The sequence below is a fragment of the Doryrhamphus excisus genome, chromosome 7 (genome assembly GCF_030265055.1).
Source record: "Doryrhamphus excisus isolate RoL2022-K1 chromosome 7, RoL_Dexc_1.0, whole genome shotgun sequence".
Lineage (NCBI taxonomy): Eukaryota > Metazoa > Chordata > Actinopteri > Syngnathiformes > Syngnathidae > Doryrhamphus > Doryrhamphus excisus.
The window spans coordinates 15,854,624-15,880,874 of NC_080472.1; the positions used below are offsets into that span (position 1 = coordinate 15,854,624).

At 43.2% G+C, this 26,251-nt stretch overlaps 2 protein-coding genes across 4 annotated transcripts in view; one reads left to right on the forward strand and one right to left on the reverse strand.

The window, feature by feature from the left end:
• Positions 1 to 1,164: 1,164 nt before the first annotated feature.
• tbc1d22a (TBC1 domain family, member 22a) overlaps positions 1,165 to 26,251 on the forward strand; it is a 121,965-nt gene continuing 96,878 nt past the window's right edge. For both annotated transcript variants that reach the window (XM_058078049.1, XM_058078048.1), the window contains exon 1: positions 1,165 to 1,236. The gene's annotated coding sequence lies outside the window, so the exon portion shown is untranslated. The remainder of the gene's footprint in view (positions 1,237 to 26,251) is intronic.
• The window catches only part of cerk (ceramide kinase), a 31,182-nt gene continuing 16,247 nt past the window's right edge, over positions 11,317 to 26,251 (reverse strand). For both annotated transcript variants that reach the window (XM_058078046.1, XM_058078047.1), the window contains 10 exons: positions 26,073 to 26,198; positions 25,422 to 25,488; positions 25,097 to 25,242; positions 24,502 to 24,576; positions 23,195 to 23,347; positions 22,796 to 22,901; positions 22,335 to 22,414; positions 18,929 to 19,131; positions 16,713 to 16,918; positions 11,317 to 15,282 (listed from right to left, as the gene is read on the reverse strand). In XM_058078046.1, coding sequence (XP_057934029.1) covers positions 15,165 to 15,282; positions 16,713 to 16,918; positions 18,929 to 19,131; positions 22,335 to 22,414; positions 22,796 to 22,901; positions 23,195 to 23,347; positions 24,502 to 24,576; positions 25,097 to 25,242; positions 25,422 to 25,488; positions 26,073 to 26,198 — 1,280 coding nt within the window. In that variant the 3' untranslated portion in view covers positions 11,317 to 15,164. The remainder of the gene's footprint in view (positions 15,283 to 16,712; positions 16,919 to 18,928; positions 19,132 to 22,334; positions 22,415 to 22,795; positions 22,902 to 23,194; positions 23,348 to 24,501; positions 24,577 to 25,096; positions 25,243 to 25,421; positions 25,489 to 26,072; positions 26,199 to 26,251) is intronic.

Here is a 26,251-nt window from a genome sequence, read left to right on the forward strand (position 1 = left end):
AATCAATGTAGACAATTCTCCAATTATTCACTTCTGTTCGATGACTTTCTATGATTGAAGAAATGGTTATTTGTGCTCATTCTCTATTTATAATTCGTAACATTTGGATATAAATGATGTGTACAGTAAAGTGATGTAGATTTAAAAGCACTACGTTTCGAAAAAATGTCTAAAGAATTTTTTTTTTAATTTTAGTAAATTGATAAAAGATAATTTTCATCTTTTTGTGAAACAAGCTCTATAAAACTAAAAATGTATTGTTCGAACATCAAGTCAAATTTAATAGGATGAATGGCTGTTAGCAAGCTTAATGTCATGTAACAATAAGCTTGTCTTCAACTCTGCAGTACCGCTATGATGCCACTGGAGGTCAATATTGCACGTGGGCGGATGTACTGTGGCTCCTTGCACGTGCCGGATTCAGCATTGACGACCCCGCAGATGCGTTTCGGAAAATACAATATTTAGCAGAAAACACATCATTCACCACAGTTTGGTCATATATTTATAAATAATACAGTATATAATTGAAAAAAACATAATACAGGCAAAACCTACAGCATACATGTACTATTGTTAGAAAGCAAGTCTTTGTGTTATGCGTTGGCATTTCGCATTTTGGTGGCACTCTGAACGCAACATAATAAAAAAAAAATCAATGAAACAGTAGCAAAAACCTGGATTTTCATATGGTGTTCTATATACACAACAGTTGCATTATGTCAAATACTGCACATGGAATACTAACTTCTGAGGCACCACACAACTTTTGTTTTCATATTAAAAAGTTTAAAATGCAGCTTTTTGCATCAACACTTCAACTGCAGATGATATTGCCCAGAGCTGTGGGAGGTGGAGCGTTGCCATGCACTTTATTTGCACTTTGATTTACTTGCGATGACGGGTGAAATAGCCTTGTATTCACAGCAATGTGACACCCTCATGGCTGAAATGACTGCTGTTGTTGTTTTCTCCTCCCTTTTTCAACTGCAATGCACACCCGTCAGATCTTGGAAAGATTTGAATGGTCTAACAACGAAGTGTAATAATTTATATTAAATCAATTAAGATTATATTCCAGTTGGAGACATTGTAGAACATTTCAACACAATGTAGCTATTATTTGTTTGTTTTTAGCATTTTTAAGCAGGCGGCCATGTTGCCACAGCTGTTGAACCTGCACAGGTGTTCCCAATGACGTCAGTAAGTGGACAGACGCTTTCCAGCCATGCTCAGGTAGGACGACTTTTGTCTACGTTTTAATGATCTTCTGGATGCCAGTCTTGCTTCTAATGGTTTCTAATGATTACACGATATGATTGTTCCTTCTAGTAATGATGTGTATGTTGAATATGTGTATTTCCAAATGAGTTTAGTCGCTGTGTGTTGGGTTGAAGTGCCCTCGCTTTCTTGTAGGTGTGTGCTCAGGAAAATATTTTGGTTGGCCATCACTTATGTTGAAATTGTAATAATTTTACCAACAAGTCAGCTGACTTTAACCATCGGTAAAACCATTAGCATAGCCATCTTTTCCCTGCTGGTCATTTTCACACCGTCCCTAATATTAGAAACACTAACATTAGCCTGTGAAGATTAACCACAAGGGTGGATAATGTGCCATAGATATCTTATCTCAGTGACAGGCCGACATGTCACGGGGATGATAGAAATATGCAATATAGATTAGCCGTAACCAGAATAAACGAGGAGCCACTTGAGCTGCTTAATGTCCCGTGTGTCTGCGTGATGTATTGAACACAAGAAGTTATGTTAATGAGGTCATTAATTAAGCTAATTTGCATTCATTAGAGAATAATTCTAAGTCAGCGTGCTTGTCCTTACATAATGGACGGCATTAATGGGAGTTCTACATTGTTACTTATGTCCCCACCCACTCCCTCGTACATTATTATCTAAATTTATCCAGGGACCTTATTAGCTTTGTGGAATTTCAAAACGGGATTCAAGTCAAGGCAGTGGGCCATCACCTGAGCATTTTGACATCATATCAAGTGACCAACCTCCCCAACACATGACCATGACCTTCCTTTTAGATAGACCTGCATCAGAACGTACGCCTGTGCAACTTCTACCGCCAGTATAGTGCTTTGTTTACCTTGACCTGTTGATCCATTTGATGACAATGTTGCTTGGCTAAGCGGTCATGTTGCTGCTATTCTAGCTATTTCACATCTCCCTGCTCCCTGGGAAGCTGCACAAGACAGTGAAGATATCTTTAATCAATAGCCATGTCCAGCTATCAGTAACTAAAGTGGCTTGAGGTTATCCGTCTTCTTTAAGTCGGCTTGCTTGGAAATCATTACGGCCCGCAAATGGTGCAGGACATGCTGATTAGGTAATAAATGAAAATATATGGAGTGTGCTTCAATAAAAGTGCAAGGGTGCGTTGCTGTTGGCTTATAGGCGCCGTGTTTGCTCTAGGACTGCTGCATTTAACTGTAACTTTCCTCTTGTTTACTTAATTGCATATATTTACTGTAGATCAGGGGTGTCCAAAGCTTTTCCACCAAGGGCTGCATACTGAAATGTCAATGGATGCCTTGAAGATACAAGGAAAGCTATTTTTAAAATGTCTTCCCATAATGCATTCTGTCGCAGCAACATTTTATTGGTTGTTGCGCCTCTGCACTGATGTCAGCCTCCCTCTGGGTTCCGTATGGTGGACAGAGGCAGTTTTGCAGTTGAACGCTTTGCTGGGACGTAATGCATTATGGGATTATCTTTTTTTAAATTGTAAACTTGTATTGGTACTTGCTTTTGCTTGACTGCTAAGTTGCTTTGTGATGATTTTAGCATGTTCTTTGTAAGATGACACTGTGAGTCAGACTGTTACGTATATTATTATAGAAAGTGACCCCCTGCAATTTCCAATGGATTGACAAGCTTGTTGTGAGTGCACTGATAGCTCCGGATTGGCTCCTGCTAAAGCAAGAGCTGCCGTTTCCTCACTGACTCACAAGCCGCAGGGTTCAAAGTTTAAGAAAAAAAGTAGGAGTTTGCACACCAGAAATCACAGTCGTCTCCAAATAGGTTTTAATCCCTGTATGTGAAACCGGGCCTCTGTGTCTGTCATTGTCTTTTCCTGAGTGTCATAAAAAAATCTTGTATGTATTGCTGTAATTAAATAGTATCTTTCATATATTTTTCAGGTATTTATTTGGCCTTTATGGCCCTTAAGTCATTTTTTATGGTTGGATTATACTCCATGGTTTGCCTCCTCATCCCTTTTTAATCATCTTCAAAAGCAAAACAAATATAAATAAAATGATTTAAAAAATACAAACATTATTATATTCAAACAGATTATATACATCAATGAAAAATGTAAGATTAAAATTGCAAATTAAGGCTGCATTGCTGTTGCTCCATTTTGCCACCTGAGGGCAGTCTTGTAGCATAAAATAAGAGAACCGGCACAGGCATCACATTTGCATGTTTAAAGTTGCTCTTTATTGTTTTTCTGCCACATATTACAATAAAGGCATTTTATAGAACATTCCCAAATTCTTTGACACATTAACATATTAAGTGGTCATAACACCTGATTTTTCTTTTTACAATTCCTCATTCGCAATGCACATTTTACTTCCTCCTGACATTAAAAAGGGATGTAATGACAAGCATCGTTAGGTTAAATCTTAACTGGCCTTCTTTGAGCCTACGCGCTGCAGCGTGCGTACTGTACAGGCATTGTAATCCAACTGTGAACATGTACAGGGGCGCTTTGGGCAATTGTGGGCACTAAAAAAACAACTGAATGCATACATTCGGTTGAAACTGCTTTCTCGCACTTTATTCAACGGTCGTTGAACGCTCCACTGTTATATGCGATGCAAAAGTGAAACTTTCTACGACGCTGCCACAGATAGACATGTATACTCCCCTCTTCTTCTGTCACCTCATCCTTGTTCCCAAATGCTGGTGCTGTATGTGAAGCATAAAGGTGAGCTTTGACGACGTTGTGACTTTTGTGTAGAGTGGTAGCACTGTATGTACTTATTAGCAACTTAGTGCAACCAGGTGGAACGTACCATTTTGTATTTTTGGAAGGTGGATGTAGGTAGTCTCACATTTAAAAGCGACCTCATTATTGAACTTTCACAGCTATATGTATTTAATCTCAACATTTATTACGCCGGCTTTTATAACAAATATTTTTTTTATATTAAAAAAATAAAACATTTTTAAAAAATTGTTAAAAAAAAGGCCCACCTGCCTCCCCGTTAGTGTGACATTCCCACTTTCCCCTCCTTTTCGAGCCCCGTAATATGTATAATGACATTTTCTAGTTAGCTGAACCCATCTGGCACAATACACAATTATTCATATATGTATGGATTTATGTTATTTAATTTTTGCGCATTTATTATTTATTGATTTTAAACACTTTTTTTGTCATTCTTCCTTGCTTCCCCCAACCCACTGCATAAGCTATATTCTATCTACATTTGTTTCACATTGTCTATTCTCTTCTCTCCCTACTAGAAAATGGTAACATTTAAACGGAGAAAGCAAACAATTGTAAGATTAAATAAGCTCTGCTTCTTCCTACTCCTTTTCTGACATGTTAAATTGTGCCAGCGTGAACTAAAGTGTAACGTTCAGCATCTCCAAAACAAATAAATCCATGACCACGATGTGGAGAAGTTCGACACTATATGCAACTAGGTGATGTCCATCTTCATGCCAGGGTTCCTGTTCCCATGGCAACACAGCTGAGTGTGCGCATGGTGGTTGTTGGAAGAGTGTTGAAGATGAAGATGAAAGGAGGTATAAGGCTGTAATCAGATTGTCTCCTTCCCTCACACTTTGGATCCATCTTCTACCCTCCCGCTCACCCGTACCCACCACCACATAAATCACAATCGGCTGCGAGTCACCTCTCATTGCGGCGCCCGCAACACACATCCAAGAGGGTGCAACGGGGGCATGGAGAGAGGAGCGCCTTCAACCTTGGATTCAGGCGTAGGATGTTGGACGCTCCACCTCATTTCCAGAGTAGGACTTCCTACGCTTGTTTGCTGATACTTTGGTACAAGATGAAGACAGATTAGAAGTTAACGGCGTAATGATTCTGATTTACAGGCACCTCGCGGGCACTTTCCTCTGCCCTGACAGCTTGGGTACCTCTTTTTTCGCACTTTCTGGAAAGTTCCTGCATCTTCCCATCATCACCCATGAACTCTCTCCTAATGATTTGCACCCATCCTGCAGGCTATGAGAGAACAACACTGAAAGTTCTGGTGGTCCATGCAGAACCACCAAAGTGCTTCATAATTAGAAAACGGCTCATAATTACAGCGTGGTCACAGCCTGTTAGTTTCTCTTGCACACAGCTGTCCTGTGTGAGACTGTGTGTGTGCTTTTGTGCATGTTTTTGTATGTATAAGCTTCCCTCAGAGAGGTCAGGCTGCAGCTGAGAAGCACAGCAGATGTGCTACCCCCATGACGCTTATATACACCAGCTGGGTGCACTGTCAAAATACTATTAATTACAAACAAGGGAACATGAATGTGCATTTGAAAGCAGCAAGCACTGCACCGCTGTTGTGTTCGGTTTCTGACATTGTAGCATTGCAATATTAAAAATGCATTGTTGTGTCACCTGCAGCAAGTTCTCAGGATCGCAACTGGACTCTTCAACCAATCAAACTGGGTAGGACAGCTCAGATATACCAGTCAAACTAGATAGTGTAGGTCAGAGTCCTGATTAGTCTTTGAGCATGAACTGATGAGAGGTGAAACGCTTTCTACAACAACCGGAACAGACCAGTTGTGATTGATTCAATGACCTGCATGAATGAGAATCGTCACATTGATACTTGGTTCCTTGTTTTGTTCCCCTTTGTAAATCAGAGGACATCCATGTTGCACCTGAGAGAGGGCCTGCTCTCTGATCTAATCCTAGGCCACATCTTTGGGGGTCCGTTGTTATTGACGATGGCATTGAAGCACAAAGCTTTCCATAGACAGAACAGCAAAATGTAAACCTCGTTCTCTGTTGTTGGTATTGTCACCGATGATGGAGAGAACCTCTTTTGATTGGATGCGGCTTACAACTATGCCATTAGCACACTTATCCTGACACTTCTGTGAGCCGCAACATATTCCAGCTTGGTTGTTGGAACGTTGCATTGCTTCAAGATGGCGTAGAGATGGTCTTTAGACCTTTAGTTTTTGTCCGTCACATGGTGCCATCCGTCAGGAAAGGAATGGTTGGTCCGTCACATGGTTGCATTGCTTCACGATAGACTAGAGATGGTCTTTAGACCTTTGTTTTTGTCCGCCATGACTTCTTTTTTGGTGGCCAACCCACCGGAGGAGGTGCTTAAGGGTTAGAGCTTCTATGCTGATACAACCAGTGGAGGTATTCGGCATGGCCTATTATTCTACTTGGATGATGATATCATCAGAATATTGACTTGCTCCCTGTTTGTTTACATTGAGATCAGAGGTCATGATTGTTGGACATCACCGTACCAGTTCTAAGCCAAGTTCTGTTCCATCTTTTGATTCAAGCATGCATTCCGGGACTGGAACAGATAATTGGAAGCTTATCGTCTCGTGAGACCTTACTGATGGCATTGTTTTGTTCTGGAATATCATTAAAAGTTTATCGTACGGAGGACAATGTGTAGTCGGAACAGCTTCCGCTCATCTGGGAACAATTTCTGCCAGATTATGGAATGGGAATTTGCCCATTTTTGTGGCCATCCGTGCTGCAACGTATGGCAAGAGAAGGCTTTGTGGCTCGCCATCCCTGTTGTAGTTCTAGGCCCAGTTCCACCACACTAAACTGCACTGACTTGTGTAATGTTTGGATTTGGGATTCCCGGGCCGAGTAAACATGTGCAGCATGGACTCCTCTCGCCAGACACACCATGTTTCTGTGTCCACCTTTGATGGCGGCTGCAGGAGTGAAACATCTGCTACACCTTTTGCGCGCACACACATTCAGTGGACTGTGTGTGTGTGTGTGTGCTGGACCACCAACCAACTGGTGGAGCATATGGCTTGATTCTTCTTCATGCTCCTTCACTTCCCTCCTCTTCACATACCCCCCGCCCACCTTCGCTCCTTCTTTTTAATGACTTCACCTGCAACCGAGTGGAAATTTCACACCCGTCATCCCCCGTGTGTCACACTGCCCCCTGCTATTTCTGTCCTATGGGACTAGCAAGGGTGTCCCAAGTGCAGCCCCCGGCTAGTTTCGTATTGGCCTGTGGCACATTCGTAATATAATTTAAAAAGAAAACCTACAACATATCGCTGCATCCTTTTATTTTTGCTTTCCAATTGTTCCTTGTTCCGCCACCCCGTGTCAGCAGTTAAGGCTAAAAAGAGCACCATCGTTATAACCTCCTGTTCCCAACAAACAAGAACATTGTGACATTGACCTTTTTGCTGGCAAACTGAAGAGCAAAGCAAATACGGTGGATATTTTACACGCTTCTTTCAGCGACATCGCCGCTTCCCCTGACATTTTACCAGAGCGTACGCCTAACGATGCCTCCTCGTCTCTCTTCATGTGGCAAAAAACTAACAATTAGCGCCACTCCCGTCACCGTGTTACTTTCATACTCGGGTAATCGCACCAGCAAGAGACGACGCCATGGCAACGCCTCGTCATAGAGCGACACTGCCTACCTGGACCAAACCTATTGATTTTTAATGACATTGAACACACAATTTCATCATTTTTCAAACAATTCTATCGACTATCAAAGATAATGATCTGATTCATGGTTGGTTTAGGTGTAAACTTACTAGCAGAGGTATCCTTGCATGTGAAGCCCTTTTTGTGCCGAGCATTGATGACTTCACGTGTTTCCTTGCAGATAACCATGGTTAACTGAGGAAAAACAAAGATTCCAAGCATCATGCTTCTCTTTAAGCTTCCAGTCTGTTACTCTCACTCAATCAGGATAACTGCATCATCACCACCCCTTGTCCTTGTCAACACTCAGAACCACTACCGTGACTTCAGCTGGTCCTTTTGTGGCGGGGCTGAAATTCACTTTAAATGTTTTTTTGGGGGGGATTAAGTTGCAGCAGACTGAAAACTAATATTTGTGTCATTCTCACAACGTTAGGCCATGACTGTAAGGTGCTTTGTTTGGTCACTTGATTATGCCGTACAAGGAAGTAGTGGAAAAATGAATCGTAGGAAAGCAAGGTTTGACAGGATCTCGGACTCAAAGTGGTCGAGATTGCTGAGCTCATAGGTCAGACTGGTGGATGTATTTTTACTGGCCCAATTTTAACTAAACTTGACAATTTGACTAATCATCATCATCCCATAAGCAGGAATCCTTGTTGCTCTTTAATCAAATGTGATAAAATAGCGAAGCTCCAAGATCAAATGGGCCCATTTTTGTGCTACCTGCCTACGCGTGACAACCAATTTTTAATGAGCATTGTTCCTTGAGTGCCATCCCCGTTTATTTTTATGTGCTCTCAACTTTAAAGGCAGTGTTTTTCATATAAAAGTAGAATGGTGACAGTAAAATTGACGTTATGTGTCTGTGTGCGTAGAAGTGAAATACATGAATGGGGAAAAAACAGCTTTTCCAGCACATCGAATGTCCTTTCTCACCTTTTCTGTGTCCCGTGGGGCTATTTTAATATTCACACATGCGTCGGGAACTCGCTTGAGACTGGCATGACATGTATATTTGCCATCAAACATGCTTGTCCCATCACGCGACTGTTGCCTTTCTCCTTTCAGTCCTTCATCTGGCTCTTTTTTTTTTTTTCGCTCCTCGCACCCTTGTACCGGGAGTCACAAATGCATATGTGATGATGAGACAGGAGAGTGGGGTCCTCACACACCTCCTGCAGGCAATGTGTCGTATGCCCTGACTTTTAATGACCCGCCTGCTCCTCCGGGGGCGCGGAGACGAGGAGAAACCAAAGAACATCCAATATCTCAGAATGTCATCAGCTGGTCCTTAGCACCTTGACTTCTCCATGTGCTGCTATGAGGATGGTAATGAAGGAGTGTGTGTGTGCCTGGTCTCTCAAAGGTGAGGTATCTTCCAGATTGACTTGTGGTTTGAGCCCTGATTCGGCGCCTCCTGGCACCAAGGCGTCACCTTTTTTCATGACAAGTCCTCCTGCACACTCCTCATCAACACGATCAGCTGGATGTGCGTGTCTGCATGTTCTGTGGGTGTGAGCATCCATCTTTGGATGTATGTGCGAGTGTAAATGCTGTTTATAGTGGCTCAGGTGAGTGATTGCCTTGTTTCTGTGCTGCTTTGCTCACTGTAAATTCCGAAGAATTCTTAATGGAACTCCAGAGCTGTCACACTTTAAAGTGTTGCACTTATTCATTTGTGTGTGTGTGTGTGTGTGTGTGAGAAAGAGATAAGACCATCAACTAGATCCTCCATGTGCTACTTTATTACCAGCGCTATCGTGAAGGCTGCTGTCAAGGCAGCAAAATGAGGCAAAAATGTGCCAAAATGCATGCTTGTGAGCTTTGATATCATCAATATTATTACCACGCTTGTTGCCAGGTCTCGCTCGGAAATCATGCAAGCAGCTCTATGACAAGACGCCTAACAGGAAACCCACTGCATTATGAAAAATATATTAACAGCACACCCTCGTTTATCATGGACCTGAATGCGATAAGTGGATTTCAAATCTTTTTATATATGACATCTGATATAAAGCTGACCTTATAACTGCTGCCAGTTTACTTGATTAAAAATGAGCTACCACCTGTTGATGGCTTATTAACGTCTAATTCTGTGTACTCTATTGGGTAATATCGGTGTAAAGGTGACCATAGGGGTGCTAGTTCATCTTTACAGGGATCTAATAGTGTTTAAAAACCTGTATTTAGAAACAAAAAACAAACATATTCCATTTATAAATAAGGAATCCTCCATTCATGCGTCCTATATACAAATTATCCACAGTCCGGAAATGTGTGACTTGTGCTGAAAGAAGGAAGTAACGCAGACACGGCGTGCAATAAAAGCAGGGCAGCAGATGACTCTTTGATAGACTGCATGGAGAATCAAGGCGACTTCCAAGATGGATATTTGATTGGCTAATGCAATGAGGTGTGCAGCAACAGAGGGCATCCCGCTCTTGTCTCCTGCTCTCTCTCAGCCTTGACGGAGCAGAGCGACCCATTGGGGACGTCTCTGATCAATGCAGTCATTATCCAATAGCTGCAGACGTTAGGGAGTGAAGGAAAAACGCTGTAGAGATGTGCTGCTTTATGACGAGGTCACGGTGCTGGCAAATGTAAAAATGTGTCTGCTGGAATATGCAATGTCGAGCCATTAGTCGGGCTGTGGAGCGAAGCGGCTCCTTTTGGCCTGAGGTAGAAGCCAAGGAGAGTTTAGGCCCAGCGTTGCCTGTCTTCTGTTTAAAACATGGTTTTATCTCCTAGCATATGTAATCCCCACTGACATGCACTCACTTCCTGTATTCTCGCATGCATGCGTTCTTCCTCCGCCTACCTGTGCACCATATGTGGTTTAATTTCGGCATTTGTGAGCGCCTGCGTGTATTTGTGTGCACGCCAAATATGCTGAGGCTCAGTCCCGACGGAGAGGCGTAATGATTCCTGTCTGTTAGCTCTGCAACGCCACCAAGACACGGGCCGCTGTTTGCGGAGCCGTCGGGTGTGTTTGCCATTTGGTAATGGCTTCGCGCGGGCGGTGATACCTCGGGATTCCCACAGTTGTTTAGCAAAGAATAAAAAAAAAGAAGGGATTACTTCTGTGGTGGAGGAAGTAACAGATGCATCCAGTGGAGGTTGTTTGTGTTGGAGGACGTGGAGGGGCTTAGTCATCCTGAAGGGGGCACTGTAGCACCTGCTAGAAAGGGAGGTTGCACTTTCAGGCTATTTCTTTGCTCTGTTGAAGCCTGGTGGTGTTAAAGGTCACATGACCCAAGGTCAAAGGTATGCTCAGACAGGGCAGCTGTTTCATATTAGTAGCTCTTATTATCTCTTATTGTTGCTTCTTTGTGTCCTAGAAACGTACCCTGCAGATTTTGCGTATGGGGCGAGTTGCAGGTCACAGAGGAGGCGTTTATATTTTCGTATATATTTTTGTGAGAGTTTTGATAATACATAGAAAAAATTGATAGTTTAAATTTTTACACAAATAACCACCAGGTGTCAGTAGTAGTAATGTCTGTAATGTTTGATGACAGACGGGCGAACAACAGGCTTTTATTGCAGGTTTGAATTATCTCACAAGAGGCATATTAATGTCTCATAAATAATAATAAAAATCAAAACATTGTCTACTTTTGAGGCCTCATTTCCGAACGCCCAACATCACTTCTATAAACCTGAGTATTAAATGGCTTATTGACTCTTATTTCTTGTGTAAAAGCAACTATAGGGGTGTTATTTCATAGGTAGAGGGCTCAAATCATGTTTAAAAACGGAATTTAGGTTTTTGTATCCTGTCGCTACAAAAATATTCTATTTATAAATAAACAATCCCACATTGGAAATTAGCTCATCACAGCTGGGTCTGGAATCAATTAACTGTGATGAACAAGGAATTACTGTACAGTGGAACCTTGGTTAGCATACACGCCAGCTACAAGGTCGTAAAAGTTGTTCCACGGTTTGCCTACAATATAGTACGTGTCTTGTCATAAAATGAATACACTGCATTAGTTTGATTTGTGTGTTTAATGTATTTTCAATACTATTATACAAAACGTCCTTGTTAGCTGCCTATTAGCTTGCTAATACATGGAAACAGGAAGTGACAACATTCTGCTCAAGAAAGTGAGAAACACGAAAATTGAGTTCATAACTCATAGCAAAACACCAGGTGGTGGATCTCGCTGCCATATTCCGTCTTTGTTAACAATCGCATATTCATTCAAGGTAAATAATACGACATTTATCCCTTTTGAGTCCTTTTTTCTATGTGAGGTGATTTATGCATGTAAAAAAATATATCTTATGGGGAAAACTACCTGCTTAGAGTCTGACGTTGTAGCCAAAAATGTTTTCAGACTTTTGTACACCTGGCAACTATAGGAGACTTTGAGTAGGGGCTTTAATTGGCGCATTTGTGGTTGATAGACAGCTAGCTCAATAGATGGATGTGGTTTTATTTCACACAAGTACACCATCAAGAAAGTTACCTTCTGGTCTGATGGTAGCAGGTAAATCAGGCTCATTGTTTCATCTTAGCACTTAGCCCGTGTTAGCATGTTTTGTGACCATCTCGCAGGGATAAGATGTCAACCCCCGGGGAGGCGTGGTCGTCAGTCATTTCACACTCATTCCCACCATGTCAGCTTTCGACTGTGACCGCTTTTGTTTGTCCACATCCAGCTGCGAGCTCGACCCGGGGCTCAACGCGGCACAACTCCTCAATCATCCGCCGCCCGCCACAGAAGACAAAAGGATGTCGGAGATGGAAAAAGAGGTGAAGCAGCAGATGAGGAAAGGGGCGGGGGGTGGTGGTGGCTTGGTAGCCCTTGGTGCACGAGGGTGATTGGAGAGGTATCAGTTGAGGATTTTTTCTGGAGGACAAACCGCCCCCCGCCAAGAAACATTTCAGTCACAGCGGCGGAGGTGCATTAATATTGGATTGTGGCGCATCTTGCCTCGACACAGTCCAACAGGCAGCGAGGAATCATGTCTGCCCTGCTTGGCAAAACGGATAAATAAATAAATCACGCCGCATGTTGAAGGTCAAGTAGAAGACTTTACAACACTTCTTGATGAGTCACATGATGAGACTCCCATGTCAGTTAATAACCCAAATATGAGATGTTAGTGCACTTTTCAAACCTTTTGTGTCCATTATTTCATTTTACTTTAATAATATTACCATTAATTCCAGACTAAGGGCACTTATATCAGGCATCCATCCATCTATCCAAAGCGGGATGGTTTAGCTTAGCATAATAACTCAAAGATGCGAATGTGTGCCACTCCAGGTCGAGCAACAATCGAGGGTGTAATTACTTCAAGCACCATTAGCAGCGCAATAATGTCGGCGCCAGGCAGCAAAACAGCGTCCTGCATGCAGAGGCTCACCGCAACTGTTTATGTTTTGTGATGAACAAGTCATGAATGGACTCTCCGTGTTTACCAAGTACACACCAGCATCTCACTATGCAACGTCTCATTCTCAGGGCGTTCCGATTTAGCAGTGAGGACCCCAATGAGATTCCAATCAGATCTACCAGCCAAAATGGAAGCTGTTGTAATACATGACTGTACAGTTCGACGACCTTCAGCAAGTACATTATAGAGCCAGTGGTCCCTCACTGAGAAGATAGACTCCTATAGCATCATTGATCGAAATCCCTTACATGTGGAGCCCATTCCAATCAATACAGCGCCGCTCCTGTTTGGACCGCTTCCTTCCCCCTGCAACGGTGTGCTTTGTTTGTCGGTCACGTATGTACACTTTCATCTACTAGGTTCCTGTACTTTGGGCGTCTTTTCTGCAAAACGTGGCATTTTGTTGTCTTTCTTGTTGTACCCAATCAGAGAAACGGGTTGAAAAGTCCAAAGAAGTAATAACAAAGGTAATATAGTCCCAAAGTGTCCATATAACACCTCATAAAGCTCCCAAGTCCCCTGGGTAAGGATGTTCTTCTCTAGATATAAAGGGACACACATTTGTTTTGTTGTTTTCCCGAGGGAGGGGGTCTAACGCTCTAATGCTGTGCTTCAGAATATCACAGTACTTGTTGGAATTCTTGCTTTCCCTCGATGAGCCGTGGCTCCCCAGTGTAGGCAGCACTCGTGCAGCCCTCGAGCATGATGCTACCACCACCATGTTTGAATGCCGGCAAGACGCACTATTGCTCATGTTAACGGTTTCATTATTATGATTATATATTTTTTGTTTGCCATACTCTACCTGTCTTTGTATCATTAGAAATCACACAAGCTCTTGCTTTGACATTTTTGATGTGCTTTCATGTCACACATTGTTGCCTGGTAGAGAATCAAGCAAAAAGACTACAAGTGAAATTGAAATTGGGGGGGAAAAAAACTCCTAACCGAATTGCAAACAAAAATCTGCTTGGTTTTCACTTTTTGAGTTCAGCGCCTGCGTTTCTATTTATGGGTGCAAGCTTTTGACTTTTGAAAGGATGTGAGTTGACAGAAGATGGTTCATTGTGATGTGATGCAACTGCTGTCATGCGCTTTCATTGGATTTGTGGGTGGTTTGAATAAAAGTTGAATATGGTTTTTAACATGACTAGAGCCCTGTAGACAAGAAATAACACGGTTACAGACACCTCGCTTTTATTTCTTCTAAACACATAAGCAGCCAAGAACTTACCACTTCCACAGGGAATGAGAGAATGTTTTTTTTTTTATATACTATGGCCGACTTCATACTGTATTAATGTAATGTATGTCATTACTGACGGTTGCTGGGTTACCCAGCATGCCTTGCGGGTTGTAGTTTTTAGGGTTTTGCATGTATATTAGCGTGTAAGCTTTATTTTGATACCCGCCTAGTCTTGTGTTGACTTTGCGTTGATGACCATCAGTCTGATTGTGCTATGCTACCGGAGAGTGCTGTTGGCAAACAGTGCTTGTTAAAGCTAGCTGAAGATCACTGGTTTAGCAAATATTGGGTTGATATGGGTTTGAGCGTCTTTAATGTACAAAAATGTATTTGTAATTTGTCTGTATGCAGCCCTCGCTGGACACACAATTCCCTGTTGCTTAGTTGCCATTGATTGCAGTGAGCTACATTATTTGAAATAAGCAGAAATAGCATCAATAATATTGTCCTTCAAAATAGCCCCCGAGTCAAGAGCGGCTTGACCTCCGTCTCTAATGACGTTAAAAATGCCTCATTCAGGCTAATGTCGGCCGACTGAGCCAGCATGGAGCCACAGGTGCGTCGCAGCGGCTCTGAGACACAGCAAAGCACTTTGCAACTACTTTGCCTTATTACCCACGATACATCAGGGTCCTGTTAGTGTATTAGCCGCCCATTGGCCTTGTTTTGTGAGCTCCCCTGACTGCTGGGTCGCCGATGAACCATTTCCTTTTTTTTTTTTCCCCCCTGTCAACAGCAGGGAATCAGGAGTGCATCTACTTGTCTGTAGCCCGCATTCCTATCTGATAAGTGGACTTCAAAAGACGCACAACTCCTGCGCAGCTTTCAGTCCACAGACTGATGCGGTCCTGCTTCCAGAAGCAGTGTCTGGTCTTGAAACGGCGCACACTGCTGCTCCTCCTCGATGCCGCGGGCAAACAGTGTGATCAGCTGGCACTGGACACTGCAGGGAACAGAAGACACTTCCGCTTACAGATGGGGCTGACATGCTTAAGGGTTTGTAATTCATATGAGCTAATAAGACAACAGCAGTTGTTTTAGTGCACTATATCCTACTGCAGACACCCCTGGGAGGCGCAGCGGCTTGAGACAAATAAACAACTTTGGTGATGTCAAAGGCAAAATGAACATTTTTACTTGGGCAGAGTCTAGGTTCTGCCAAAATAAGCATTGGAAAATCAGTTATTTGGGAAGTAGGAGAGGTCCTAAGTGAATTGTTCTCATTTTCAAAACATTTGACATTCTTTTGCTGTGTTTTTTTTTTCTACTTGCAGTTCTTAACCTACAATCCATAGACAGTCTGTTTCCTCATCAGAGGCACAACCCCTTTCAATTTGAATGACAGCTTTGCCAAAATATACCTTGTACGTGTCTACTGCATAGTTGCTGTTTATTACTGCTTACTTATTTCCATTAAATGTATGGACAGGCTTACTGTCTTGCAGTAGACCCGTGTTAAAGCTGCCTCTCTGTCCGTTTGGCCACCGTTAATTATCTTAGCAGAGGCCAGGCCGGCTCACCCACCATCAACGATTAGTGGCGAGGCAATAAAAGGACGGACTTGTGCCTTAATTAAAGGGGAGTAGCCCTTTAACACGGGGAGGGCCGTAAAATTAGTAGCATTACAGCGTTAAGCTTCGTTTGGCAAAGGACAATGGCGTGTGAAAGAAATGAAGCGATACACATACTCACACGCAGACTGGTTTCATAGGAGATCTGCTCTAGGTTGTTGTTACCTCATGCAGGGATTGCAAAGTACGACACCAGGAAGTATCACAGTGACATTAGAAGAGCGTTAAATCCGGCCCGTAAATGATTGAGAAATTTCTGAGAATTTTTCGGTTGGCTGGCAACCAGTTCAGGCTGGACCTCGCCTCAAAAGGATCTTTGTCTATTTTGCAGTGGCTCCTTAATACAGCAGACCAGTCCTGTCACATAGACAATCTTTGAGTAAACCTGTCATGTCCTATAGAGGATCTTTGTGCACTTTTGCAGTAAATAAATAGCAGATCTTTGATTTGCGCGTTTGCAAGTTGATGCATAAAAACGGCACAGCAGTCCTGTCCTATAGAGGATCTTTGACCAGTGCTTTTTTTTCCCAGTAGATCCTTAAAAACAGCAGAGCGCTCCTGTCTAATAAATTATCTTTGAGTGCAGTCAGTTCTAAAGAACAGCAGAGAGGTCCTCTGGTTTGTAGGTCAGTAGGCATTTAAAAACAGTGCAATGATCCTGTCACATAGATGATCTTTGACAAACATTTTTCTTAAAACTAGCCCAGTGCTCCTGCCATGGAGGATCTTTGACTATTTGTTTTTAAGCAGTAGATCCTTAAAAATAGCAAATGGTTTCTAAAATGTCAAGTCAGGTACACACCTGACTTGTATGGCGGCGTGCGGCAGGATCTCGCCGTCACAGGTCCAGTGGCTGCAGGCGTAGCTGTCATATTGGTACGTGCTGGTCCTGGAGCCAACGGGACTCAAGCCCAGTTTCTTCAGGTCTTCCAGCGACATCGTCTCCTGGTAGCGTGGCTGGAAGCGGAACTTGCGCACACGGTGGACCTCCACGAATGAGTGGTCAAACTGCGGATGGGTTAGAATTCTTTTATTTTGACGAGACAGTTTGGAGCAGCTACTTTAGCAATTAGCACCTTCTTATTTTTTGCTTTTCCTTTCACACCACAGATTGCCCCCCACCCCCGGTGATTCTTTTAATGAAAAGTTCCTGGGACTTTTCAGACTGGAGTGAAGCTGCATTCCAGCAAATCAGCATCCGAGGAGTGAGCAACAGGGAGAATAACACATTATTTTGTCAGACTCCCTTTTCATCTCGCTCGAGAGTGGCCAAAAGGTTCACTTGTGTCCCGCAAACAATTTTCTCCCACTTCACGGGGTGCCACTTCGTCTCTGTTCTTCTTCCTGTTGCTGCCGCTCTCTCTCGTCGCCCCCAAAAAGCAGAGTGACAGCCATTTATTTGAGCATCGGACTCACTTTATGACTGCGAATGACTTTGCATTCATGCCGGACAGCACGCCTTAAAAGGCTTTGTGACAAGGCCATGAATACGCTTAGTGGCTCCTCACTCCTTGTTTCTCTCGGCTTGGATGGACAGTGATACTGATATTAAGTGAATTCTGCAAAGTGCCACTCACCAGACTCGTGCGATACGAGTTAGACATGAGTCTTGACTTAATCTAATGGGGGTACTGATTGGCACTCACTGGAAACGATTGCGTACTTATGCGTTCCAGTGATTTTTATGATTCTAAATCACAGATTTTGCACATTTTCGGAATAAATACAGAGCAGGATTTGAGATGAAGCTCTCGCCACACTGAGGGTACCGTCTTTTAGTACAGTGGATGGCCCCTTCTCCGTTTCACATAGCCCTAGCTATTCATTCATTCATTTTCTACCGCTTTTTCCTCACGAGGGTCACGGGGGGTGCTGGAGCCTATCCCAGCTGTCTTCGGGCGAGAGGCGGGGTACACCCTGGACTGGTGGCCAGCCAATCACAGGGCACATATAGACAAACAACCATTCACACTCACATTCATACCTACATGGACAATTTGGAGTCACCACTTAACCTAGCATGTTTTTGGAATGTGGGAGGAAACCGGAGTACCCGGAGAAAACCGGGGAGAACATGCAAACTCCACACAGAGATGGCCGAGGGTGGAATTGAACACGGGTCTTCTAGCTGTGAGGCCTGTGTTTTTTTTTGTTTTTAAAATTCTAAACTTGACTTGGTGATTTAAAGCACGCATTTTTAAACCAGATGTTTTATAATCTTAGTATTTGTGCAGGGGGAAAAAAATCCAAAATGGGTGTGTTGGTACCTTCTGAGTGGAATGTGTTGCTATGGAAATGCCCATTCCACTTCCTGGTAGAACCCGGAGAAAACCCACACATGCACAGGGAGAACATGCAAACTCCACACAGAGATGGCCGAGGGTGGAATTGAACCCTGGTCTCCTAGCTGTGAGGTCTGTGCGCTAACCACTAGACTGCCGTGCCGCCCGCCCTAGTTGTTATTATTATTATTATTATTATTATTATTATTATTATTGTTGTTGAGGTAATATAAACCTGCTGCTTGTCTCACAGAGGAATTACTGACACCTAGTGGCCGATATGGAATAGTACATTCTCAATTAGAACGCTTCTGCTTTGTATTTATATTTGAGTTGTTGAAATTCATATATATGTTTGACTAGGTTTGGTATGTTATTATCCTATATATGCTAAATGTATCAATCACACCCTGACGCTATAATCCAAACAAAGTCAAAGTTTGACCCAAGCTGCACTTCTTGAGGTAATAAGTACAAATCACCCGAGTTCCAAAGCTAATTGTTCCTGAGAGGGCTTTAGTCCGTATCTTATGGTCACTGGTGCAGCCATTAGCGCCGCCTCCATGCACCTGGCTGAAGGTTATTTACCTTACGTCGGGTGAAGGCATTTGAACTTCAGTGAACCGTTGCTGTGGAATTGAAGTGAGTCAGCAAAAAGAGGTGCTGGCGCAGCAAGTGGGCGAGTCACTCCTCAGAATTGAATTGTGTGGCAAAATGATTGACAGGAGTAACCTACCTGGTCATCCTTGTTGGTGTGTCGGAGGAGGTGCTTGAAAAAGTCCAGACGGGAGCACTTCCGTACCAGGATGAGGTCAGCGGTGCCGTCAGCCAGGTGGGCGGAGGGCGACAGGCCCTTTGGACTGCGGGGGGACGCGCAGCTCATGGTGGCGGCGTTGATGGCGATGAACTTTCCACGTATTTCAGTCCAAGTCTCACTTCCTGCGCAGTAAAAGAGCAGATGATACGACTCGCAGCCATTAACGCGACTGTTTGATGGGGTGTTTCTCATATCTATCAACATTTGCATTTGAAATTATATGGGAGGTTTTTCCGGTAAAATCAGGGAAATTTAGATCTTTCCATGCCCTGTGCTTGGTTGGCGACCAGTCCAGGGCGTAACCCGCCTCTCACCCGAAGACAGCTGGGATAGGCTCCAGCATACCCGTGACTCTAGTGAGGATAAGTGGCATAGAAAACTTATGGATGGATGGGTCTTTCCACCAGAACACTCCTCTTCACCTCGAGGTGCAGTGTGTTACATTACTGGCATGCTTTTATTTTGAAGGCCTGCAGGGGTGACTAACTAAAACAAACAAAACAGACAGTGTTGCTCCTTATATTGCAAAAATGTAAATGTGGCTCACACACGATATTTGAGTACCATCTAGTGGTTCAAATGAAAACGAAAAAATGGTTTCCTAAAATGCTGTCTATGATAATTTGTAGCATCATTATCGACTGGCAAGATTTGTTATCAAATGAGTCCGATGAAATTCCGCTTGTACTGTTAAGAATGAAAGGAATGGCCGTATCGACAAGCGTTTATTCCCGGACGGTTGTCAAAGGTCTACAAACGACAGAAGTCCACCAGATGGAAGATCGATTCCCGAAATCTTACATGTGCTCGTCATGCTAAAATGAACACCATCTCTCCGAGTCTCCAATGGTTTGACGTTCTACTTCACAAACCTCCTCTCTGCTCCTCTGAGATTCCTTGTTGTTATTTACTTGTCAGTGCAAAAACAGCGATCACAAATGAGCGTCTAACAGCTTTACGAGCCCCTCAGAGGCAGCGTTGTGCCGTTCCTGCCTTCGTCGTTTCGCTAAATAAACTTGGTGAGGTGATAACGCAAACTGATGACAACAAACCTACCGAGGCTCTCGTAGCAACCGTTCTAATTAAAGCGTAGAAAAGCGATATGAGGTGACTCGTTTTAGAGTGGAGGCTCTGCAAATGACTATTTACTCTGTTGTTGTGCCTCATTGATTTATTTCCCTGAGATTTCCCTTCCCGTGCAGCAAGAGAAACAAACACCTTTTCCCCCTCACACAGCTTACTAAAAAATCCAGATGTGCTCATCATGAATTTAACATCTCGACACTAATTAGGCTGGAAAAGTAACACACACCTGCGCAAACACAAGTCACTATTTCATCTACCTCCAGAGTTTGGTGCCGCTGGAAGATAATGAAGAACGTTTGTGTGGCTCCTGGTCAAAGGAACCAGGCAGCAGCAAATTAGGCTCATCACGAATCCCATCTAAAATGGTTTTGTGCCGCGAGAAATGCACAAAACAACCAACCAGGGTAACTGCAGTATTCTGTTTTCAGGCAAATCATGTTTTCTCTTCCCATTATGTTATAAATCAGGGCTTTTCAAATTCAAAGTCTGGGGCACTGGCTGGACGCACGAGAAATCAATTCATTTGGTCTTCAAACTTAACTTAGGTTGGAAAATGTCGTTTTTCTTCATTTTTCCTCCACCCCACACTTTGAAAACTCCTGGTCAATCAACAGTTGGGTTTATTTCTGATCACGTTTGCCACTTGTTGCTAGGCAGATTTGTAAAAGAATCAATACAAACCAAAGAAATCAGTCGTCACTTGTTTTAGACACAAATATAAGATAAAATACGCTCAGATGTTAACATTGACAGCGTACTTCCTGGTCAGTTTTTCTTTATTTTTGTTCGTGGAAAGCCTGCCCCACTCATTGTCAATCAATCATGTTTGTTTCTGATCATGTTTGCCACTTGTTGCTAGGCAGATTTGCAAAAGGATCAATACAAACCAAATAAATCGTCACTCGTTTACAGTGAATTCCTGCCAAGTAGGATTCAATATTAAATCTAGAAATGGTTTTCACCATTAGAGCCGTATGGACATGGAATAACACCCCTATAGTCACATTTTACACTTGTATTAGCCAGTATAGACTTAATAATAGAAAATAAGCCATTCATTCATTTTGTACCACTTATCCTCACAAAGGTCGTGGGGGTGCTGGAGCCTATCCCAGCTGTCTTCGGGCGAGAGGCAGGATACACCCTGGACTGGTGGCCAGCCAATCACACAAGGGCACATATAGACAAACAACCATTCACACTCACATTCATACCTATGGACAATTTGGAGTCGCCAATTAACCTAGCATGTTTTTGGAATGTGGGAGGAAACCGGAGTACCCGGAGAAAACCCACGCATGCACACTCCACACCAAGATGGTCGAGGGTGGAATCGAACTTGGGTCTCCTAGCTGTGAGGCCTGTGCCCTAACCACTTAAAATTGACAGTGTACTTGCTGGTGGCTATTATCTCATCAATGTAATTTCTCACAAAGGACTTCAATCGCACATGCGGTGAACATACACACAGGAGCTGCTGTCAGCCACTCTCTAGTTCGAATCCTCAATATAACTGCTGCTCTGTATTCATTATAAAACAAAGACAGGAAAAACATGAAGTGTTAAGTACCCTTAAGACGCTCAATTCCCTTCTCTTTTCGGTATTGCGGTTCCAGGGAGTGACTCTGCTCTGTATTGATTATAAAAGACGTATACAGCCCCATGCATTGTTCCCACAGGTTAAAAAGAACAGTTATTACTTTCTTGACCTGCTGCTAGCATTTGTGGACCGCTCACCGGGTAACGGCCTTTCAACAAAATTGCCTAATGACTGCTCTGTATTCAATATAATATGCATGAATAGGAAGACGGCACCATGCTGAGCTGCTGCAGCTGAAAATAGCATGTAGTGTATTTGCTAAATTCAATTGAATACATAGGGAACATTGTTTGAATGTTATGCCTTAGTGTCACCACCATATAGACACAGCAATACAGCAATATGGAGAACTGGAGGATGAACTCTGAATGATTGTTGTGCTGTTATTTACCGTCTGACATCTTCCAGGTTTGTTCCAACCCCTCGCACGGAAAATCTCCTCAGACTTTTGTTTACGTAACTTTCCGTCAAAACCGAGCTGATGATGACAATCGTCTCATCCTGTCAACTCGACACGGTTTTTGCTCCGAGCTGTGCAAGGTTTTTGTGCATCTCAAATGTCAAGAATGACTTTACAAATAGACAAACAAGCAAGTAATGAGGGCGGTAGTTTTCATGTGTTATTTCAAGAACTTTTACCTGTGTCACACGTTTCCTTCTCGCCTGGCACGTCACTCCGCGGCGCCTTTAATGAGGTCTTGCGCTGGCAGACGCGACACCTGAAACACAAGCGTGACCTGGTTTCACATTTGTCAAAAGCATCGTAGAACATTTTGGAGCTTCTCAGAAGCCTAACTGATGCTTTATTTGCCCACGAGAACGGAGGAGCGTGGCGTTTTTTTCCAGATGATCCATGCCACCTTACCACCAGCTCGCCTCTAACGAATGCAGACAGTGTGCTGAGTGAGGCGTACATCTCCAACAGCAAAGCACTTTGTCTAGAGCATAAATCCTCAACCTTTAACTATTCCATTTCTACTTTGGCACCAACCACAGGATGCACATTTGTACCGATTTCTTTATAAGATGACCAAAATACTAGAAAATCCGGTGTCTGTTGTTACCTAAAACTACATTATTTTTTTGTTTTTGTTATTTACCCGGCCCGACACTGTTCTTTGTCCCTGGGGTTCCCCCCATCATCCTCAGCCGGGACGAACGAGACGGTGCCTTCATAATAGTTGTGAGTCAGAAAGGTCTTTACTCCTGAAATGAAAACACAGGGCAGACCTGAAGAATGGCTGCCAATATTGTTCATGTTGTTTACACCTGGAAAGACAACTTGGAGTAAATATTTAAACAATTCGCACAACTAATTGTGCTGTTGTTTTTCTTGTTTCAACTAAATAACAGCAGCTCAAATTTATCAGCTTTTACTGAATCCAAATGATAGCTAATTTGCAAAACCTGAACAAGCATCCCAAACAATCTTCCAGTTCGACCTGTGCTGCTACGTTCTTACATTGGTTATCTGAGCCCAATACGAGGAAAAATCATACCTGATAGGTCATATCTGGCAGGACCCAGCCATCGTTTCGTCTCGCTGTCGTTCAGAACATCGCCATAGAAACCATAGCCAAGCAACGACACCGAGTATCTGAGAAATGTATTGTTGTGGTGCACGGAACACACGTCCATGGGTTGGCAGTCCCCTGTTCAAACACATCGGCACACCTTAGTTATTACAGCGGAACCCACTTATGTCGACATGTAGAAATCCAGATCGAAAAAGAACCATTTACATACACGTGTACATTTACGACAAAAATTAATCATTTGAACGAGTACCCATGCAAAATGGTGCGCGCTCACAGACGGTGTCACTCGCTTCATCCATTCAATACAGTTATTCATTCATTCATTTTCTACCGCTTTTCCTCACAAGGGTCGTGGGGGTGCTGGAGCCTATCCCAGCTGTCTTCGGGCGAGAGGCGGGGTACACCCTGGACTGGTCGCCAGCCAATCACAGGGCACATATAGACAACAACCATTCACACTCACATTCATACCTATGGACAATTTGGAGTCACCAATTAACCTAGCATGTTTTTGGAATGTGGGAGGAAACCGGAGTACCCGGAGAAAACCCACGCATGCACGGGGAGAACATGCAAACTCCACACAGAGATGGCCGAGGGTGGAATTGAACCCTGGTCTCCTAGCTGTGAGGTCTGCGCGCTAACCACTCGACCGCCGTGCCACCCCAATACAGTTATATGGGATAATATTTAAACGACATATTTACTGGCACTACTAATGAGACAGGTACGGTATACTTTTATCTAGTGGTTCAAATATGGATTACACCTCTCCGACAATAATTAATGAAAAAGTACATTATGTGCTCATTTTAATGCAGTGTAACTCCACAGTTGTTAAGATAGTCAGAATGAGGACGTTGACAGTACCAAAACAAGAATAAACGGGCCTCTTGTTTTTTTCACTCACAACGTCGGCGGGCATCATAAAACGCTCGTTTGCATTAACACGGCTAAAATCAGTTCATCCCGCTAGTTTCCATTCACTTGATTTTTTTCCCTACTTTTGCCGGTGTTTGGACATGGGATGAAATTCCACCACGATTGAGCGTTCAGTCGCTGAAATGCCCCCTCCAACAAATTCATATTACGTCCACGATATTCCGCATTTAATATTCCATTTCTGTTGGCCGTTTCCTCGATTCCAGCCGCTATTCCATTAACGCGGAAATCACAGGGCCCGAAATAACATGTTGGACCGGGCCTTGATGAGCTGTTCGACGCAGACGTAGAACGTTTGGCTAACGGAAGTTAACAGGAAGAGCCACCTATAATGATGTGCAAGGCCGATGTAACTGGATCGTTGGTTCCCACGGTGGCAAAGCAGATGCAGTCAGTGGATCCTGTTGGTGACACACAACACCACTTTGTCAGAAAATGCGAAGGCGTCTTGGTCTGTCTTTGCCGCAAGATTTTGTTAAAGTGGAAGCGCTGATGAGCTCAAAGAGAGCAGACATCCTCTGCCTTGAAGAAAATGTAAAATCGGACATTAAATATTTCAGCACATTAAGAAGGGTCTATCGCTCTGGTGCCATGTGGCCTTCTGATCTTTTTGATCATCTTCAAGTGTTGGACTGCTGCCATTTACTCTTTGTATGTCTACAATATTGGCTAATACAAATGTAGCGGTGTTATAACATGTCTAGATGGCTATAATAATGTCAAAAAACACATTTTGAAGGTTGTAAACAAGTTATTTATGCCATAACTATGAAAATATTGCATTCATAAATGGGGTCTGGTACCAATTAACCAACATAAATGAGGGGTTACTGTACTTGACACCCTTAAATACATCTAAACATGTGTAGCATACATGATATTTGATATTGCTGTGATATTTACTATATTCTTCAGTCTTACCTGCAGGGATGATCCCAATTCGGAGGGAACATGGCACCAAATTGGCGTTAGGCTGGTTTGGGTCTACACCATGGTCCGTTTGGGTCTTGGAGACCAGCCCGTGCAGGATCTCGCTGAACATTCCATCTCCACCCACGCATACCACTCTAGACAGACACACATGAAGGTCACATCATGTATCGCCATTTGGAATAAGTGACTGAATTGAATACATTCTAAAATTGGAAATAGAAAATGGCCAAATATTACTTTTATATGGCAAAAAGTGATCGAAAGTCATTTAAATCATTTGTAGAATTAAGAAAAAATTAAAAAAAAGACTCACCCATCATATTTATCTAGGTTTGCTTCTGATTTCAAGTGGTCTCTGGCATGATTGGCCCGTTCCGTAACTATGGAAACAAATCATACTGTCAGTTGCCATTATCTCAGCATCAGGGGCGCTTATAAGAAAGACAAGATCCCCGAAAAAAGCCCTGCAATTTGAAGTGTTTACTGGACCCCATTGCACAGATTGATGACCGGGACCAAATCTAAGTGCAGGGACAACACCAGCAAGAAAAGCCAATTCAGATAGTATATATCAAGTCCACAAAAATGAGCCCTGGGCCCGGACAAAAACAAAAATAAAATTTCTGCTGTAAATCTGTTTGCTCTTATAATCCCAACACAAATAAAATAGTTGCTGGCTGCTGCAGGGACTCCGGAGCAAACAGTATTCACCGTGATGGACCATCAATAGTGTAGACTGTGTAGCTGTTGCAAACACTTATTGAATAATAGATGTGTTTGGATACCCGAGCTTATCAGCTATCACCGCCTCCATTAAGGCGTCGGCATGATTAATGGCACCATAAGCCAAATCATATTCTTGCAAGCCTCTTCAGGCCCGAGTGCTGCTGGAGAGCTATTTCGGCGGCCGTGGAGAGTCATTTTTTATTCAAATGTTTGAGGTACACCTCTGATAGGGACCCACCAATCACATCCGTGGAGATGCAAGCTCGGGAAAACAGCGGCGCCACCTTCTGATCGTAAAGTTGCATGCCCTGCTTCTTCCCCCCGTAGGGATTGATGTACACCAGCAGGCTCTTGGGCCGGTTGGCTGCAGAAAGAAGGACGCATGAGATAATCATTAACAACTTTTTTTTTTTTTTT